Source organism: Polistes canadensis, unplaced genomic scaffold (assembly GCF_001313835.1).
Source record: "Polistes canadensis isolate GaletaPanama2010 unplaced genomic scaffold, ASM131383v1 scaffold_16, whole genome shotgun sequence".
In the NCBI taxonomy this organism is placed as follows: Eukaryota; Metazoa; Arthropoda; class Insecta; order Hymenoptera; family Vespidae; genus Polistes; species Polistes canadensis.
Window position 1 is genome coordinate 1,107,047 of NW_014569563.1, and position 22,591 is coordinate 1,129,637.

The 22,591-nt window shown below is 31.1% G+C and overlaps 1 protein-coding gene across 9 annotated transcripts in view; it reads left to right on the top strand.

Moving 5' to 3' along the window:
- Nucleotides 1–377: 377 nt before the first annotated feature.
- The window catches only part of LOC106793626 (tyrosine-protein phosphatase 10D), a 41,137-nt gene continuing 18,923 nt past the window's right edge, over nt 378–22,591 (top strand). For 2 of the 9 annotated variants that reach the window (XM_014760727.1, XM_014760728.1), the window contains exons 1-4: nt 378–476; nt 2,970–3,325; nt 3,707–5,251; nt 5,842–6,177. In XM_014760727.1, the coding sequence (XP_014616213.1) occupies nt 6,091–6,177 (87 nt within the window). In that variant the 5' untranslated portion in view covers nt 378–476; nt 2,970–3,325; nt 3,707–5,251; nt 5,842–6,090. Of the gene's footprint in view, nt 477–2,969; nt 3,326–3,706; nt 5,635–5,841; nt 6,178–22,591 lie in introns of all 9 variants that reach the window. The other 7 variants (XM_014760720.1, XM_014760726.1, XM_014760722.1 and 4 more) reach the window with 6 other exon arrangements.

Consider the following 22,591-nt stretch of genomic DNA (forward strand, 5'->3'; position numbering starts at 1 on the left):
CTGCTGCTGCTGCCTGGTCAGTGCATTCGCGGAAGTCGTACTTCTATGTGCAGGGACGCATCCGTTTGCGTCTTGCACATATAATTAAAAGGTTAGATCCTTGATTGCAACGTGACATGGGATTCTTATCATTCCAATCAAGGACGTTTATTAAAACGCGTTTCTCAAATATGATTAGAAATAATATCGAAATATTTTCTTATTGTTTCTTATCGGGATATTAAATATAAAAAAGTTCAACACATATTTGTGATTTTATTTTTATCTTATTATTTATAATAAAATAAATTCATGAAAAATATCACGAAGATTAATTTAAATTGTAAATTATCTACGTAATAAAATTTCGTAGAATATTATCATCGATGAAATCTTCTCGTCCGGATCCGTACCTCCTCTCTTTCGTTTCTTTTCTGTCGCCCACGTTACCGCACCAGTGACTGGTTGCAGCTACACCGCAAGAATCGTTGTTTATGGTAATAACTTATGTTAGTATGGCTACATACATCGATGACGATATGTTCTATACGTCGCTTTATGTATAGAGAAATAGTTTAATCTTGATCATTTCCGCTCGATCAATCTCGCTTCGAAGACCACCTCTCCCCGTTTAATGTGTTCGATTAACCTACATATCGAGAAATAATGAGAAAAAAAAGATCATTCCATCGATTGAAAATACAAAAAAAATCATTCGTTTTTACGTATACTTATGTCGTTGAAATTCCATTTTGCTTGGTTCAAAAAAAAAAAACAAAAAAAAAGGGGTAGAGAGAAAGCATGGTTACTCCTAATGCACGCTGCATACGAATAATCATCCGTTTGGACGGTGACGTCATCGTAAATAAAACAAGAAGGAGAAAAAAGACTGTATCCTTACTTATCGCTGACATCATTTTGCTGATTGTTCGAGACGCCACTAGCTAGCCTCCATGTTTTTTCTTATTTTTAACGAACGACTATATTCAATGTCACAAGATTCAAGCTGAATGCGATTATTTTTGTATTATTTTTCTCGTACGAGTTAAAAACGTTAGAATTATGATGCACCCTAAATATTTCTATGTTTCGTATTAAATAAAAGATTTCTTTTGATAGTTATTTATAATAAGTTGATAAAAAATCATTTATATCGTGTGATTTTTTTTGTACTCTCCATTTTACGCATTTGAGTAAATTTTCTATAAACATCTTTTCACGCTAATTTAATATTATCAAAATGGCGCCGTTTTATCGTTCCTATAGAGTCAACAGCACACAGTTTTTGTTTTTACAAACTGGTCCCCCATCCGTTTTACTAATCGTGTTCACGTTGCTTGCATTTTAATGATCTGACAGGGAACGTGGCTTGACAATAGAATCATTTCAAAAATAATCGACTTTTTTTCGCTTTTTATTCGAACATTTTAAATTCGGATAAAAAGATGGCGCCAAAAGTTCACCCTCGAATTTTTCGAGGCAAATGGCACGCGCGGATTAGTTCGAAAATATTTTGCCAGAGGTCGTTGCCGATTGCCGACAATGGTGGCTTTTTCCTTTGCTTTCCGAACGGGTGTTGTGGTGTACTAACTGTCGTTGCAACAGAAAATTTTTTTATCGACGTTCATACCGTCCGAGAAAAAAAGAAAAAAATGTTAGAAATTTAAAAATATACGAGGTATATTATCGCATTGCATTATTGAAATATTATGCCGAGTAATTAATACGATTTTGTATTATCTTTCGATTTTATAGGTTCGTTGACACGGAGTTTTGTGGAAAGAATATTTTCCGATAACGCGCGAGTAGAATATCTACATATACGAATGTTGTATTACTTAAAAAATGATTATCAATTCATTCTTTTTTTTTTCCTATTTTTATTACGAATTTAAAAGATGAATAGCAAAAATGTATACGTTCTTGTAAAACTAAAGTAAGTTGTATTTATGCTTCTACCAACAGGTATAATAAATATTATCGTTTCTAGAACATAGTTCGAAAGTGAAACTGTATGACTAACGTCTTTTTTCTATTAAATTTTATAATAAAATAATTATACAATTTTGATTTTTGTAATGATAGTTTTCGAACAATTTTCTACAAACTTCGAGAAACTCTGCGCAAAGAGAAAAAGAAAAATTAACATAAAATGCGTGACGTAATCTCATTTATATTTCACGTCGGCAATTTTCAAAGCACTATCCCGAGCAATCCTACCTATTGTCCAATATCTCGGACTTTCTTCGCACCGTTATTCGAAAGAACATGCGCAGGACGTTCGAAACAGGAACGTGTGTTCTAATCGTGTGCCCTGTAATAAAAAACACGAAACCTCATGTTATTTCTTTTTTGCTCTATAGATTCGTGAACGATCAAAATGATATTTTTAAAAGATAAGATTCAGAAAATGAATTGTAGTATAAACTTAGAATCGAATAATATTAGCAAACAGACAATATCATTAAAAGTAATAATTAACATTTTTTATATTAAGGAAGTTTAAAACTATAGCGTGATATTTTAATAATTGAACTGTAAGTAAAAAATTAGGAAAAGAGATAGTATCTTTAACAATGAATATATAGAATACTTTGTATAAAGCAGATAATCAGCGTTGAACAGCACGAAAATAACATTATAATGAATAATGCAGCGATACTTTAAAAGTTTAACGTCATTAGGGTATTCAATTTGGAATTAACGTACGTTGCTGATAATTATCGCCACGGGCGTCAAGCTTATAAATGCGATTCACGGCAAACGAGTTACAAAAGGGTGATCTTACGGTGCGGATAATTTGAGTAACGAAGTAGGGTGACAAAAAGGAAGAAGGGTGAACGGCTTATAAATCTTGAGTTATACCTGTAGAATGTCTGTAATAGAATATATTTGTATCTTGTATATTTCGGTATCTTGAAGAAAAAAAATAAACATAAATTAAGAAAAAGTGTATCACATTGTTTAAAATATGTTTGAATTTGTTTCAGAAAATGGGATTAAAAGAAACAACCAGGAGAGAAAGTGAGATCTTGTTTTGAGAGCGTCGAAAGTGATGTGTTGTGTCTCTCCTCTCGTCCGACGAGAATTATTTTTGATCGCTAGAAAGTGTCGTGTCGTTCCAGGCGCATACGCTACTGGGGAAAACGCGCATGCGTCATGCACTTGCGCGTTTGTGGGTACGCATTAAGAATACTCTCGCTTATGAGCCTACCAGTGGGCGGAAAGAGAAATAGTGGGGAGAAGAACGTGCTGGTGAAGGCAGGCAAATAGGAGCGTACATCAGCGTACCTCAAATTTTCGGATTCGCCCATTTTACCAATCTCATTGTATCAATATAGACAAGGTTTTTAAGGAATTTTCACTCGAAGTAATAGTTATTAAATTATCACGAATCAATTAATTTAATTTTCTTTCATAATTTCTAAACACAATTTTAAAATAGGTCATTTCTTGTTAATCGATTATTTTGATTTGTAAACGTTATTATCTTTAATCGAAAGATTTCTTTTAGAAATAATTTTGATCTATAAATTATGCCTATTGTATTGTTCGACATTCAAATATCAAAAAAATTTATGACACTAATTGATTAACCCTTTGCGTTTTATAAGTTTTGCTACAACGACATTTATAATACAAAGTGTACAATAGTTTTATAAAATATTCTTAATTAAGTAACATATAAGATCAGAAAAAACAATCATTTGGATCATTTTCATTTAAGGAATTCCCAACTTGGGAAACAAATGGCGCCGAGTAAATACAAAATCTACGCCTATGAGGTGCCGAGAGAAATAGTGGGGGAGAAGTACGAAGAGAAAAGGTGGGGATAGTAATGGCGAGATCGGTAATGGTGGGGGAGTCAGAGGTGGTATCCGGCTGGGGCAAGCCAGGTCTGCTAGAGTAGGATGAAGAGAGATGGGGAGACGGTGAAACAAGTGGAATGGAAAGGCAGTCAGCGGGGTCGCCGAGCCGGAGAGACGAGTGAGTAGACAAGGGAGCGAACATCATCGTGGCAAGCCTAAGCGGCAAAGCCAAAAGCGCTGCTCTTGCCCGGCGTTTTGCTCGGCAAAATCACAACCACGCTCGTTTTTCGTCATCGTCAATCGTCATCGTCAATCGTCATCGTCAATCGTCATCGTCATCGTCCTTGTCCTTGTTCTTGTTCTAGTTCTCGTCACACGTGCCGTTCGCAAAAGTGTCGTTTTTTCGTTTATACTCTTGTAACAATCAACAAAAAATTACGTCTACGAATTGAAAAGTGTCCTTCGATTGATACATCAAAGAGTATAAAAAAAAAAAAAGATCCCTTTTCTTTTTCCTTTTCCCTTTTTAAAAATTGTATACATTTTTTTAACATTCTAAAAATAGTTTACAAGTTTTATCCTCTTTTTTCTTTTTTTTTTATTCTCCTTCCCTATTCCTTTCCTCATCCTTGTTCAGTTCAAGTAATCTTCCTTTGGGATCACCTGCTCGTCTCAATTCTTTACCACCAGCACCACCTACGTGAGCCGTGCCCTCTTTTAATATCGTGACAATTTTCTTGAGAAAAAGAGACAATATCAAGTAATGTTTCTCAACAAGTATTTCAAGTTTCTATCGATAATATAAAAAGTGATCCTCGTAAATGAATTGTAAATTAAATTATCAAGAGGAATAAATTTAATCACATTATTTGGAGCACGCACAAAATGATCGTATTTAACGTAAAGGAGAACAAAGCTCGTGATCGAAGAGTGTCGAAGGAAAGTGGGGGGAACGGTGATTTAAAGTGAAAGTCCCATGAATTCGTAAGAATATAAAAGTTGGACGGGACACTGAATAACGGTGAGAATCTCAGGATGGTCGAATTCCAATTGTCATGAGAAAGAAAGACAGTTGCCGCCAGAGACTGCCCGGTGGTCTTTTGAAAGAAAAAATCTTTCGTTGTTAGAGAGAACCGAAAAGAGATAGAGATAGATAGAGATAGAGATAGAGAGAGAGAAAGAGTTAGAAAAAGAGGAAAAAAGAAAACCTAGGAGAAGAAGGACATAAGGAAAAGTATTTGTTGTCGGGTTGTGATTCGGTCGATAAAGCTGGTCGAGCCGGTCGGATCGAGTTCTAGACGGATATGGCTACTGTTGTTTCTTCCACCGGTGTTGCTGCTGCTGCTGTTGTTGTTGCTGTTGCTGTTGGTGGTGGTGCTGTTGTTCCTCGATTTTTCTATCACCATCATCGTCATCGCAGCACACCACTTCTCCACCACCACCACCATTGCCACTACTATCAGGTACTACTACGTCGTCACCGTCAGCCGTGTTGTAGTAGTAGTAGTAGTAGTAGTAGTAGTAGTAGCGAGTCAGCAGGCGAACAGGTGCTGCTGCTACTGCTGTTGCTGTTGCTCTTACCCTCCTCCACCTCTTCTTCCTTTTCCTCCTCCTCCTCCTCATCCTCCTCCTCCTCCTGCTCAATTTCCTCCACCTCCTCCTCTACCTTCTGCGTCGTCGTTCAGGATAGGATTCGGCGAGACCTCTCGTGATAGCGGACACACAAGTCTCGAGCTACGGAAGAACGACTTCTCCGTTTGCTTGTTCTTCTCTTCGTCAAACTTACTTGTCGATCGATTTGTCAGGCCACGCACATTCCACGCGCATTCCCGCTATTCTTAGTGGCGTAGGTGTCCATTTCTCTCTCTCTCTCTCTCTCTCTCTCTCTCTCTCCTCTCTCTTTCTCTTTCTAACCTTCCCTATCTTTTTCTATTACTTCTATCTTTTTTTTCTTTTTTTTTTTTTTTCTTTTAATCCCCCTTATCCTATTCGTCGTTTTTCTCGTCTTCATCATCATCATCATCTTATTCTTGGTGTTATATATATGATACAGTGTAGTGCGTGTACAAGTGGCCCACGAGAAAGAGATTGAGGAGAGGGTGCAGAAGAAGAATAGGAAGAAAAAGAATAAGAAGAAAGATAGGAAGGAAGGAAGGAAGGAAGGAAGGAGGGAATTAAAGCGAAGAAGAGGAAGGAAGGAAAGAAATTAAAAAAAAATAGAATTCAAATTAAGATAAAGACATCAGTGAAGAAGGAACCGCCGTCGACTTCGATTGCGCGCATCTGGCCTTCTCGCCAGAGGATGACGAGCACGCGAAGGGTCGACTGTCCGCGACCGATTTCACGGATCTGTGGGACCCTTCTTTTGTTACTGATATTACTTACCGAGGTAAGTTTCCTTCAACCCAACCCCCTAACCCCTAAACTCCCCTGTATATCTCAACGGTATTCTGGAAATTCAGATTTAATAGCAAATCGAATGTTTTCTGTATTCAAAAAACATAACGTTTTGTTTTATTATTATTATTATTATGAATAATAATAATAATAATAATAATAATTGATAACAATTAAAAGTACACTACTCTATCGGTCTGTCGTAGAATTACGATGAATCGTCAAGGTGATAAGAAGTCTCACAGTTTCCTTCTAACGTGTTATATCACCGTTAATTTGATTCGCGATAAAAACACCCGTGACGCGTCGGTATTGTTGTTTTTTCCTTTTTTTTCCTTTATTGAAAATCTCTTACTTACTTACTTACTTACTTACTTAGTTACTTACTTACTTACCATCTCGTTTTCTTCTTCTCTCATGGGGTGTCACGTTCAAGGAAACGCCAATCGTTTCTTTATTATTTCCTTTCTGATTATATTTTTTCTCCCATAAAAGTTTCCAGTAATTTGTACAGTTGCGTATTGTATAAAAGAATACGACGAATAATTGTGATCACATTAGCCGATCATTTTTCTATTGGTATAGGATTATATTATAATGATAGCGAACGGAGAGAGAATGTTTCAACGATGTCGATTATCTGGAACACTTCGTAGCAAATGTTCTCTACGTGTGTGTGTGTGTGTGTCCTTCTGTGACACACGGTATGCGAGAAATATGTAAGTGTAGTAGTACTGGAATAATAAAAAAATATCTTCGTACGTTCACTCGCGTTCAAAGCTTTTGTTAATCCTCAATGAATCAGGATTAATTTCAACTTTCGTTCTATTTTCTTGAAGAAAGAAAAAAACAAACTAGACATGGACATTGACACTATGGGATAAATCTTAGATGAAAGTACGAAGGATGAATCAAATGCGGAAGTATGGATTTAATTTTATTAAACGAATCGAATCATCATCATCATCGTCATCGTAGAACGAGAAGTAGAACGTGCCTCTTGAACATTTTTTTTTATAATAGAGACAGACCAGCCGTCGTGGATAGTCGTCGTCGATGGCACGATTCGTGGTCAGCAATCGGTGAAGGGGAACACGACCGACATCCAGTCTTCTTTGCTCGGCCGATTCGTGTCTCCAGGTTGCGAAACCTCCTTGACTTTCTCAACGTTCGAGTGCAAATACGACGATGTTTTGAATACCTACTACTGTCTTGACTGACCCCGAATCCGATCGAAAATTTCTGCCTACTCGTTTTTGTTGTTTTTTTTTTTTTTTCTTTCAGTATTTTCCAATTGTTTCTTTTTTCTTTAATATTTTATTGACCATTTGTGTTTGAACATACTGTAATACATACTAACCGATCACTCACTATACTCGATTGCAAATACATAACCGACACCGGTTCTTTCTTTCTACATTCGAAAAAACTATCTCGCGAGAATATATATATATATATATATATACTTATGCGTTTTTTTTTTTTTGTGTATATAAATCTTTTTATATAAATGTTAAATGAAACTTTGTGAAAGTGTTTAACTATATTGTTAGATTTGTTTTTATATAGAGTAACTTTAGTTGTTATATTGTTCCGACGAAAAAGCAGATTAATAGACTACCAGTTGGTTAAAGGTTTCAGAAAAAAAGATTACGTAAATTGATTCTGATCGATTTTTTCTCCCCCCCCCCCCCTCCTTTGTGAACTCTCAGGGGGATTTTATCCTATGGCTTATAAAAATAAATGATATTCGTGACATGTAATGACAGATAGAAAATGTATTTTTAATAAGTGTGTCTGTTATTTTGCAACGTATGCAAAACTTGTCAAGACACCTTAGAGTAGAGTGTACACGTCGACAATAATTTTTTTTTTTAATATTTTGTATATAATTACAGTTTAGATAATTATTATATCCCTGTTATTTCATGTTTAACATTTTTTTTTTTTATTCAGTATGACAATACCAAAATCACATGATATATTGAGAAAAAAAGTATTGCATGATTGTAATGCAAAGTTTTGACTTCGTTATAATTATTTATAATTAACTATTCGTTCTATATATCTAAATAGATACTTTCTAATGTTTATACGATATATATATATATTAAAAGAGAAAAAAGAAAACAATGAATTATTTTATAAACATATGTTTTTTTAAGTGTCTCTTACGAATATCTATTTCGAAATGTATCGATCAAAGTACGAGGCGTGGATGCTCTTAAAAAGGATATAGGTGTGCCATTCAGCTTAGAGAAACTAACCCATGCCATAATAGTTTGTTACAACTATTGAAATCATTTGTAATTTGACCGTTTTTCTAATGGGGTTGGTAAAATGGCGAATATCGTGTGTCACGGAGAATGATTTAACAAAACGATCGTAATTTTCGGTTTTTATTTTTTTCTTTATTTTCTTTTCTTTTCTTTTTTCTTTTTGTTAATCTACAAATACGAATAGAGGCGTGCATATATATATATATATATATATATATATATATTATAAACGGATTAATGTTGTTAATCGTGTGTCACGGAGAATGATTTAACAAAACGATCGTAATTTTCGGTTTTTATTTTTTTCTTTATTTTCTTTTCTTTTCTTTTTTCTTTTTGTTAATCTACAAATACGAATAGAGGCGTGCATATATATATATATATATATATATATATATTATAAACGGATTAATGTTGTTAATGAGTGAAACATTGGTAACAGATCGAAACCATCGGTGTCTAATTGAAATGAACATAATTTTCGAAATTAATCGACGTACGATTGATTTTTTTTTAATCGTGGAAAAACACGAAAGAAAATATCCTGAGATTTGGAATTGACAAAATTTCTTCGCGTTTTTCTATCTTTCCGGGTAGGTATTTTGAATATATATATTTAACTTACCGCATCGGTAATTATATGAACGGTGTTATGTAATTTACTTTTTATTTTCAATCTGTCTTTTTTTTTTTTTTTCTTTTTCTCAACGTCATCTCATTTCTTCTTCTCACGTTACATCTCTTTCACTCTTTCGAAACGAAGGTCTTCAGTAATGTTTGCATCATCTATGTACGAGTTTCTTTGCATAGAGTTGATCATTTTGTTTGAAGGATAGACATCCACGATTTCTAACAATCTACGTGATTGTTTTCTTTCAGTATCGAATTAAATATATCTACTCTTTTTAAACATCGGATAATATTGTTGAATTACTAAGAATCAAGGAGAAAATAATTTTAAATTAAAACGAAGAGATACGATCAATTATTACAAATATTAATAAAAAGTGAACGTTTTATTAATATTTAATTTAGTTTATTTTCAGACAAAGTATTTCAAAGTAAAGAAAAAACGTATAAATCTTTTATAACTTTTTGTGAATTTAAAATCACGAACACGAATACTTGCGTATTTATTTAATTTTTTTATCGCCAAACAAAATTACTTTTTCTTCTATCACAATTTTCCAAACTTGTTAATGTATCAAAAATATAATTTTGCGATTATTACAAAATAATTGTATTCGTAATAAAAATCTTATAATCATTTTTCTTTATTATTTATTACAAATGTATTTCTATGTATTTACGTAAAGAAGAGAAAATATTTCTTTATCGATAAAAAGAAAAACTTCGTTAATCGTTTAAGAGATAGTAGAGAGGAAAATTGAAACTGCCATAATCACTTGTTAGTTGTAATTTTAGTGCGGCAAGAAGTTCATAAATCAAATACGAAGGGAACCACAACAGTGTGTGGTAGTAGTAACCATAGGATTGCCATTTATTGACCAAAGGAAAGTTCGGCGAAAGTACATCGTTTTGTATCTCTCTGCGTCATATTCAGTTTCAATCGATATTATACGAATCTCTCGTTTACGATTTACCATATTTAACCACCGCCCATTTAAACGATTACGATGTATCGTTTGAGTATGAATTTACTGATCTACTGTTACGGTTATTGCCATTTTTAATATTCATGTTAATACATTTTAAATATACGTCTGTGTGTGTTTATCGGAATAATATATCATTACAAATTCGAAAGTCAACGTTCACTTAAAAACTAAGTAATAATAAATTAAAAAGTTTAATATATAAACTATAAACTTTATTCGTTATATATATTAAACAATATGAATTTATGGGAAATGTGAAATATCAATGATACTCGTATAAAAACATTTTGTTAAAGTTATTTTTATTGATATCATCGATAGTCATCGTAATCTTTTTAACCTGATTGTATTTAATACATATACCGTATCATCGTTTATGTATATATAATTTATTAATTTATTATGGTTATATATATATGTGTATATATAATATTTAACATACACATACATTTATAAGAATGATAGATTAACTTCTCATTCAGAAACACTAGTTCCATTATAATAAGACAGAGATCAATGATCTACGAGCACAAAATCATTGATGCACCATATGTGTATTCAAAAGATCATTAGTTAACCTTTGTCATTAAATCCTCCTTCGCAATAAATAATCTTCATAAGCTGGATTATATTTTCTGAATTTATTGCAAATGTCATTTACTATTGTTAATCGTACGTTCTTTCCTTCTTTTATTTTTTTTTTTTTTACTCGTTGAACGTGTTCTTTTTAACTTCAAAAATTGTGGACACGTACGAATACGCGTATGTAAAAAAGAAATATGTGAAATTATAATGAAGTATAGTCTGTGCGAATTGGAATCGAGTATTTAACGACGTCGTCGTATGCATCGTCCTTCGATTACTTCGTCGAAGTTTAATTGGCGATTAAATGATGATAGATCGTTATTTCTTTTTTTTTTTTTTTTCAATTTTTATTTTTTCTATTCTTCTTCTTCTTCTTCCTTCATATATGCGATTAATTCTCGGATTTTACCAAATGAGAAGTGGTTTACGATGTTATCGAGGGATTTCCCGCGAAACGAATATTATTGATTTGCTAAGAAATTTGAATCATTAAAGATCTTTGTGAACAATTATGCAGGTACTGAGAGAAAAAAAAATGAATTTAAAAAATAACTATATAAAATATTATATATTTAATACGTAAAAGTGTTCACACATTTGAAATTTAATTTTATTTTAAGATATAAAATAAGATTCTTTCATATTTTCAATTTGCATGCCACGATAATAACAATAATTATATTTATAATACATTATGCATTACAAAATTGTATTAACTAATGTCACATTATTGCACATTATTATTATTATTATTATTACTAATATCATCATCATCATCATTAATATTATTATTATTAATATTGTATTTCTCTTTCTCATACGCGGATAATGAAATAATTTGTCAATCAAGCTTCCTTTTTATTTTCCTATAATTATTATTCATTCTTTTTTTTTGTAACTTTATTGCTTCGATAGAAAGCGTTACGTTGCCATAGTGGAATTAGTTATGTACTTCGGATAAGGAAATATGAACGAACGAATGAACGAACCATCATGACGAAGCATCCGATGCTTTTGTCTTTCGGGATTCTAACGAACGTTTGTTTCTTCTTTACGTAAGTTTAACATTATGTAAGGTCGCCGCAAGGCAAAACTTGCACAATATCTACTAACTTCCTTTACCTTTTTTTTCTCTCTCTTTCTTTTCCGTTCTGTTCCTTTTAATCGACTTGAAAAATCTCCTTACATCGCTTCTTATCGATGGTGAAAGCGAATTCGTAAATTTGTGGAACCGTCAGTGTTCAAAAGGGATGTGTTAGGAGTTTGTGTAACATCAGTAACATGTTTCTATGCCAAACGGAAATAAGTAAGTACTTGTATTCGGGTTACTTTTCATAGATTGTGGGTGGTAAACGTTACCTTGTCAACTGATAATAAAAAAAACAATACGTATTCGTTATATTTTATGTATGTATGTGTAAACGTATTAACGTGTATTTAATATTTGCATCGCGAAACAACATTTCTTGATGATGGACACAATGCAAGATGTAAATTTAATTTATTTACCGGACCATTCGTTCGCTCGTTGTGAAGTTACATAGGTTATTTATATGCTAAACCCTATGGTCAAAAATAAAATGAAATAAAATGATAATATAATGTGTTGTATGTTGCGAATAATAATTTATTATTCCAAAATTTGGAATTATTCAAGAATTTAACATATATCGTATAAAGTTGATTATTGTTGTTGATCACTTAGTTAATTTTAGTCTGTAAATTCTGTTAATATATATATATTTTCTTTTTCAAATATAGAATTCATTTTAAAAATAAAGTTATTATATTTAAAGTAATTAAATGTATTAATCGTAAATCCTTTTATTAAATTAGTTGATTTTTTGATTTGACAAAGATACACGTGTATTATTTAGACATTTGATATTTTTATTTGATATGTATAAAAAGTTAGATAGAGTTAACAAAAGCAACGATCAAAGAGAAGAAGAACCGTGACATTATTGGCCCAGAATTCGAGGCTCATGACCGCGGACTAAATTAAACTCTTACTAATGATCGTGAGACACTTTCTTCATAGAAGAGAATATCAATAAGTACAAACTTCTAAGTTTTATAGATAATTACATTAAAAAAAAAGGAAAAATAAATTCAATATCAAACAAAATGTATTTTAATATGACGTATATACAGTATGAGAAAAGATTGTTGTATAAAGTAAGCTCACTGTAAGAAGAGCAGATTAATTTCGTTAGTCTTCTTGACAATAAACGAGTTAACTTGAACGCGTAGGACGTTTCATTGGTCAAACCCTGACGCTAAACTATTCGATCTTATTCGCAGACCACGATCTTACGATTTATTAGATATTATTCAGATTTTTGTCGCGTGTGTGTTTTCGTGCACCAATGCAATAAATAATCGTTTAAAATGAATACGATTAAAAATGAAGATATATAATGGATAAAAATATAATTTTTTTTTTATAATTAAATGAAATATTTTAACGAGAATATAAAATATTTAAATCTTACTTATATATACAATATCAGTTAATATTTTCAACAAAAATTTCAACGCGATATTACATACATTGAAATTGATTTCATCATTTTTTATATCTCGTATAAAATTGTTGAAATAATATAATATCGTAACATATTATATATTGTTATATCATATATTATTGCATACAATTAATATGCATTTTCGAAATGGCATTTAATCGACTATAATAAACGAACTTCGGTTCTCGATATTCTCTCTAGTTTCGTTTTTCATTTCGAAGGAAAAAATGTTATACCCTTTTCTCGTATATATATTTTTGTAACGTGTGTTCAAGTAACGTAGACTAAATGGAGCCAAACGTATTCGTCTGCGGAGGATCACTTGGCCCCGATGATGGGTCTACATCCGGATGATGGTGTATCCTGGTCTAGCCAAAAGGGAGGAGGAGGAGGAGGGTGGAGGGGTAGGAGAGGGAGGATGTGTCTGCATCCCGACAAAAATAGAGTAGACAGGAGATATAAATCATTGAGAATTCAGTGCCACCCCTTTGTCCCCGGTGTGTTTCGTTTACACTAAAAGATAAGAATCGGATTTCTTTAGTTTCTAACTCGTAATATCAAAAAATTTCATCCCGATTTCATTCATTGCGATCAATTTTGTTTAAAATAATTATATCCAAATTTGTGAACAGATGTTATACGTATAATATGTATGTATATATATATTTATTTTTATATTTAAATCATTTATAATTAATTAAAAATTAATTGTAATTATGTATTAATATATTGAATATTGTTCAATATCGTTTATGCACATAAGATATGCGTTTTCTATTTAATTTACTTTCTCATTTTTAAAATCTTATATATTATTTTTATAGACGATTTGCAAAACAAAAAATAAAACAAAAGAGAAAGGAATATTAAAGAAACGTCTCTATCATTTAAATTAATGACTTTCTCTTTGTTCGGATTAAAATAGTGGTAAGAAATAAATTTGTTTTTGATAGTTTTTGTTTAATAGTTACGCAAACATAGTTGAAAATAATTTTGATTTCACTTTGTCTCTGATTATTTTTATTTTGTAAAAATGATGATGAAACGAAAAGATTAGGGTTTCTGTAAAAGTAAAAAAAGAATGAAAAAGAACGCGTGAACGTATTGACATAAATGCATACAGTAAAAAATACAAATATTTTGAATACGACGAGTCTTGTTTAAATCGAAAATGATGTCGTTCCGATATCAACGGAGATAGAAAATAAAACAAAAGAAAAAGGAAATCTCCCCGCCCCTCCCCCTCTTCTACCAAAAATTTGTCTATCGTAAATCGATAAAGGAGAAAACATAATGTAAATTGTAAAACATAGTGATCATAAGCTAACGATAAATATAGTCGTGGTAAAAATTCTAAGCGAGAACCAACCACGTGTAGGACACGACAATTTCTGACGTCATGTGTGCGCGAAAGAAAAAGCTAATGTAAGAGATGAAGCAGCTTGCTCGCTTCTTCTTCTTCTTATTTTTCTTGTTTTTTTTTTTTTATATATATATATATATATATATATATATATATATTTCTTTCTCCCTTCTTTTTCTTTTACACCATATACAGCGGCATATCCGCTTTCACACATTTGCCGTTTTATTCTCGCTTCTTCCTTCGGTCCCTTTTTTTATTTCTTTTTCGTTGTACATCTTAAATAACACAACCCTTATACATATTTTCGAATACGTGTATTCAGTAATAATGCACAATTACAAAACTACATTTATAGTCATTATATTTTGTTGACATATTTTATTCTCATAAATAATAATTTCAATGATTACGAAATTGACATCTTCTGAATTTGATTTCTTTTTCTTTTTGTGTGTCCAATACTATCGCGTGTTTATTTGTGAAAAATAGGTATTTGTATAATATTATCGTTTGATACTATATTAGTTAAATTGAAATATTCCATAGGAATAAATGATTAATTGTTATTTTATCACTTTAAAGATAATATACGAATTTCATAGTAAATCTCTATTATCGATATTCAAAGTTCACTAAAGTTTGATATTTATTAATTAAATAATAATGTTTCAGTGGTGTGATATTGAACAATATTAGATTATTATTATCCGCATAAAATACACGCATGTATGTTTAAAGATTAATCGTGTAGATAAATAATTGTACATTTGTTTGTGTCACCAACCATATCGTTTCGGTGCGGTTTCGTTGTGTAATAATCATAATGAGTGACGATTAATGAAAGAAGCCGACGTTTTTCCCTCATTGTGTTAATGATACATCAGCACCGATAATAATCGCATTAACTCTGTGTTGGTTCTTTGGAAGAAGAAAAAAAAATTTCTTGAGAAAATATATAACCATTATCTACTAAAAATATTATTTTCTTAGTGAAACACGAAAATAATCTACTAATATTTAATATTGTATAATTTATAATATAGTACGCGTTCGATTATTAAAAATTTATTCCAGTGAATTAAATTGTTTTGTAACGTTAATAACGTCATACGTTGTTTAATTAGGATTGTTTGCGAGAACATTTTGTTGCATTGATAAAAACGTGACTCTACTAATTTTCGCTTGTTATTTTCTTTTTTTTTGGTCATTCGTAAGCAAAACAAGACAATCATTCATTTATTTTTTTTTTCCCGTTCCTTTTCTCGTCTCGTAAAAATTAATTGCCACATGTATGAGAGTCATGAAATGCAATTTCTCCGAATTGAGAGATCTTAATTGAACTTGTTTACGTATTTATGATATGTACGTAAGTTTCAAGAAATAAAATCAATTAATAAGTGCACGCATTATTCCACGAATCAGTGAAAAACTTTCGGTTTGTAAGCAGTACGTCGAGAAACATGATATCCGCAGTGGTATACTTTGAGTTCACGCTTTTTGGTCCTAAAAATGGGTCATCGTCTCGAGAAGCGAATTATACGAGATATGTTTCGCCATTTTCAATGGAATGCCGAGTATAAAGAGAGAAATTATACCTACTTTACGTTATAATTACTTTTTCGTTTCATCGTAATAATATATTTTATTTATTCAAAGATCAATAAGCATATTAGTATAATAATTCATAGAATTTATTAATAATCGAGTAATGTATAATAAAAATTTATCTTTGTATTCAAACGTTTTCTTTATTACATATATAATACATCTTAAACTAAATGGAACATTTTCTTTCTTATTTTCTTTTTTCATATATAATTTATAATTAAATAAATATTAATATTTATATATATGGTTATATATATAAATGATTTACTCAAAGCTTCGTTAATTTTGAATAATAATTAAAATGTATTTCTCTTATATATGTATATACTTTTATTATTTATACTATTGTAGAATTTAGAGAAGAAGATAAAAATCGAGTAAATTTAAGAGCTGGTATATGAACAGTAGTTGATATATATATATATCTATAATATACTATTCAGTATTATATATATATATCTATAATATATAATACTGAATAGTATGTTAGTTCCTTGCCAGGTAGCTAACACATTTTGCTTAGGACGCAAAACCGTTGCCGCAACCTCCGTAATTCGTTGCGGTTAAAGTCAAGTATACCAAGTTCCGTTATGCATGCATATATACTTACTTACGTTTTATAAGTGCGCGTGGGTTCTTGAATCGTGCCTATATATATATATATATATATATTGTTGTGCGATAGTCGATACGTGTCATACATAACGAATAACGTTCTTGGTGTTAAAACTACACGATGAATAATATCGATAAGCAAGCGTTCATGGTTGATTCTTACTTAAATATTTGTCTTTTAAAATAGTATCATATAATATTATTTAACGCGAAATAAGAAAAAGAAAAAAGTGCGGTGGAGGGGCGTGGCGGGTGGGGGGGAGAGAGGTAGGGAAAAAATATGTTCGAAATGGAATCATCGTTAGTTCTCTTTATTTTAACGGTAAATAGGTAACGTTATCTTATCGAGAAACAACAAAATTAAATGAACGTTTAATAGTTATGCAGTTAATGTACAATTTTACAACCAGTTTCGGCATGATTTATGCTATGTCAAATAATATTCCTTGGATATTTGTTCTTTGTAGGAATTAGTTTGGGAATCGATCAATAAAAGTGCACAATGATTGGATGATCAATTATTGAAGAAGTTCGAACTACTTTGAATACGAAACGAACAGGTTTAACGTGTCTTGGTTCTCTCTATGTTCATGGAAATCATTATAATCGAGAACGAATCATGTCGTTACTTTTTCCGAACATAATAGATAAACTCACCCTAATGCGAGTTTCTACACAAAAATTTTCCAGCTATTACACAACAAGTTTATTCGTATAATAAAATGTTGAAATTCTATTCCATTGAAAAATGACATTTTTGCATTAATTAAACATTGCATTTGTTGTCATCAACACATTACTTAATTATTCCATTTCGTAACTGCTTTTATTCGCATATTTGATCGGTATCGTTTATCAAGAATAATTTGCAGAAAAAAAAAGAAAAAGAAATATATTTACTGAATAAAATTTAGTATCTAAATTATACATTATGTTTTTTTCTAAAATAAATTATAATTATTATATATTATATAAGAGAAAAATCCATAAATTTATCTTTCGATTCGTAATACGTCGTAACATTATAAATATTTATATATTTATTATATTTATTATTTTTGTATTACACAGATGTATAATATATAAATTTGATTTCTACAATTGATTAGTTAATATCTTAATATAATATACGTATTTGTCTTGATATATATACATACGCAACATATGTTCATAGACTGGTTCGCGTTTAGTAATCATTCCTAACTGGTTGGTTACATGATATTCGTTGCGTTCCAATGGAAACTATGTAAGCCAACGCTTTCAACGATTCAAAAGAATCGTTCTAAAGGAATCGTTAGTTATTTACGGATAATATCTAACAAAACTAGAGAACAAATCCTCCTCGGTTAATGTTGTTGTTATTATTCGTGGTGCACCGAGGTCGTTCGAGTAATACGAGCGTCGAGACGCTCGTGTGCATCCATCTCCGGTTTTGTCGGAACGTACCTGCTTGTCTGCCTTGTGGTTTACCATTTCAAGATGAGTTACGTCAATTTTTATTCTTTGTTTTTTCTTTTTACTCACGTGTAAGTATTTATCTCTATTATTTTTTTCGTTTCCCAAGGAACTCGAATTTACGAGGAAATTATTATTACAAATTTTTCCAACATTTTCTTTTCTTTTTCTTTTTTTCTTCTCTCTCTCTCTCTCTCTCTCTTTTAATTAATACACGAGACTGGCTGGTTTGTCATTTTTATTTTTTATTACTGCATTCGATTCAATTGTTATTCTTTTTCTTTTTTTTTGTTTGTATGACTTTACGAAGTTACGTATGAGTATACACATATGTCGTTGCATTTGTATGGAAATATGAATTATATAGTAATTTTAGTAATTACTGATGATTTTAAACAATTTTATTGCGAAAGATCGTAAACGGATAAATTTGATCATTTGTTATAATTATGCATATATGTCTCCGTATAATTATTTCAATAATTAATTTTTTATCTGTGTCTTGATATTCGACGACTTTTTAAAACTAACAAAGCATTTATATAAGATCGTTAAAATATTTTCGTCGTTGTTTGCAATCTTTACGTTTGATATTCTTTATTTAAAAAGAAAAAAAAAGCAATAGAAGAAAACAAAATGGAAAATTTACGATATCCTCGTTTATATTTCCGATAAGATTGACACATCGGTTGTCTTAGAATTCCAAATATAGTTTTTTTTTTTTCTTCGTGTGTAAAAACGATTAAGATTGTAGTATTAAGAAGAAAGATACATTCGGATGTATCGCAATTGACAAAATAACGTTAATTATGTTTAAGAGACATGGATACACGTGAATTTTATTTGACGAGAAGCGTACTGATTGTGAGTAATATAAAAAACAAAGTGGCCAACGATAATAGAACGTAAACCACGTTGTTATCTCGAGTTTCCTTGTTATGAGTATAGTCGTTTCAGATGATCGATGCGTATATAATATTCCTCCTTTTATTTTATTTATTATTTCTTATTTATTATTTATTATTCCTTATTTATTATTTCTTATTATTTCTTATTTATGACTTATTATTTCTTATTTATTATTTTACCGATTGTTTCAGGTGCTCAACGACATTAACGAAAATCTTTTTTTTTCCGTCACGCTTTACGTTTTTAATTTTCATTGTAAGAAGTAAATCGTATAAATTTATATAAATATATAAATCAATGTTTTGCTTACTTACAATTTGTTTTCAAGTATTTAAAGACAGTTTAAGATTAATCGTATTTTATAACAGATAAACGTAGAACAATATTATTGGAAAAGTTGATGAGAGAGGGAGAGAGAGAGAGAGAGAGAGAGGTTTGTTTTCAAATAAGTATATATATATATATGTGTTCTTAATTTAATTTATATTTTTATTTGCGATAATACAATATGGTATTTTATAGTTTTACTTTTATCATTTATATATATAAATATTTTTAACAAACAATAAAATAACGTATAATAATTCTGAACTTACAATCATACTTACGAAGTATGAAATATTCGATTCGCGGGAGATTTTAATGCCGACAGCGCATATCGATCGTCCGACACGTTGACGAGCATCTATTTGCTTATATATCAATCACCCGATGATATTCCCATAACAATGATGCATCTATTTTTTTTTTTTCTAAATTAATTGATTGATACGTGAAAAGAAATAAATTATTTTCCTCTTGTAAATTAATATATTACCTAATTGAAGTAGATAATTCCATTTCCTTTGATATTTAAACAAGGAGTTAGTATAGTTATTTCAGGAATTTAGTTAGTCATTTTACGAATTAACGGATTACACGAAGTAATACTATGCTATATAATATATAGTATGTATATACTTATGCATGTGTTTGTTCGTGGTATATTCGATCAAAGCCGGACGAATATCCGGTTTCGTCGCGAATTGAACACGTCCGGTATGAACAATTACGAATAACTATCGTATGTATACCTACATATGTATGTATGTATGCACAGTCCCGATGGTTGGTGGTGCAGTAGTTTCGAGAGAAGGGAAATATGTAAATAAGATTTTCTGACGCGTTACCATAATACAAAATACCTTAGGAACGATTTCCGACGGCAAATATTTCATTCGACGAATCTAGAACAAACGAATAATGTATTCCAAAAGAAACATCGTGGAAAGGAGGAAGCGAATTTTTGGTGTCATGACATTTTCACTTGGAATAATGAACGGACATTCGTGATGCGTTTGTCGAGTGAAATCTTTTCGATCTTTCATCGATTAGTCTTATGTTAGTTAAATGTGCAAATAAGTATTGCACGATTAAATATATTCAATAGAATCTGTTGCAATCTGTATAAGTTAAACGCGTTTTAATACGTAAATCTAGGTGGAACGCGTAAAACTAGATTGTTTTCGAGTAAAAGTTGTTCTAAACGAGGAATAACAACAACAAGAACGTTTCAAAAACTAGGCTAGAAAAATCGTAAAAATGTAATCTAAGTAAAATAATGATCGTTTTACCAATATCGCAAAATATTTTATCACAATTTGCTTTAAAGTTTTTTATAATTGCGATTGTATGATAAAAAAATTGGTTTTATCGTTGAATTTACTTTCACGCGGTTAGAATTCTTATCGTTGGAGTATCTTTTGCCCGTACACCGTAGTTTAACGTGTTTTTTTTTTCTTTTTCATCGCATCGCACCGCACGGATTCTAACTTTCTCTACTTTAAATCGAAAGTCATTGTTTCGAGATGTGTCATAGCTCGTTTCGATATATTTTTTTCACCGATAGAAAGGCCTAAGAAAATAATTATTATTTCGATGATCATATATGATACGCGTGATTATTTATCCGATGATATAATGATATATAGCATGGGTTGAGTTAGCCCTTTTTATTTTCGAGAGAGAGAGAAAGAGATCGATTTGTGAAGGGTTCGAAAATCTACTTGAAAAAGTGTCAATCTTCTTTCGTACAGTGTTTACGTGATCGTACCACAAATGAACTCAATGGTTGTTGAGAAAAACACAAGAAAGAGCACGTTCGAGAAGTGAAGAGGGTGTTATGAGGTGGGGGTGGGGATGGGAAGGGGGTGAGGTAAATAAGGCGAAAGAGTAATTGATTTCTTGAGTGCAAGATGCGCTTGCATGCTGCATGCCGCCAATGCATCAACAGCAACAGCAACTGATGGCGTGGCGAACAGCTTGGCACGAGTTTCTAGTGAGTCAAGCAACAGGTTTTGCTGATGTAAAGAAAATAAAGCACGCAAGTTACTAACTTAGAATCGTGCGAGTAATAGTAGTAGTAATAGTAGTAGTCCGTTCTTTCGAAAGGAACCCAGTAACACAGGTGGTGTTTTACATTCGATGTGTTATTTGAATTTCGTACAAATTTCTATCCAACGATGTGTTTCATTATTAGATCGTTTTACACGTTTTTAGCAAAATTTTCTAATCTTCGTTTAAGCTTTTAATCGAATTTACCTTATCACGATCAAACTGTAACACGGAAACACGATCGATTTGTTTGTTCTTTCTATTTTATAATTATAATAATATGCGTGATCTTAATTTATCGTTTTCGTTTACATTTGTTACTCGATTATTTGTTTGAATTCTTAAATACGTAAGTTATTAGAGTGAGCCAAAAGATTTTCGTACATTTTTAAATTAATATTTAACATTGCATGCAAAGTAATTTTATTGACTTCAAAAAATTGCACTATCTGAAACAACACGAAATTGTTGGTTCATCCTAATAATTATAATTCGATAATTCTTTTTTTTTTTTCTTTTTTCTATGATTTTATAGACAATTATTTTTATAAGAAGATATTTAATATATACTTAGACTTTTTCTCTTACGAACAAGCAAAAAGGTTCAAAGATGACTGCAATTCTTTATATGTATATATATATATTTAATACATTTTTATTTTGTTAAAGTTCGTTGTCTCGTTGATAAAAAATTTTTTGTCTTCCTTTTTTCGAAAGAATTCTTTTTTTTTCTCATTTCTTTTTTCTTTTAGTTCTCCCTTCGACGTCGTCATCTCTTTTACATCCTGTTTATCTTTGATGACTTGGGAATCCCTTTCGTTGGGTTATTTGTGCCGTATTTTACGAAAGTTCCAATATGCCCGGTACGACGAGTGTAGTCTCTTCTCTTATTTAAAGATTCGGAACTCGTCCGTAAATCAGACCGCGACAAGCTTCTCTTCTTTTTATCTTCGTTTCTTTCCTTTCCTTTTTTTTTAATACATCGAGAAACAAAGGAGGAAATTTCTTATTCCCTTTGTGTCTTCTTCGTTGTATACCTACACATTCATTTTATATGCATTATATATAT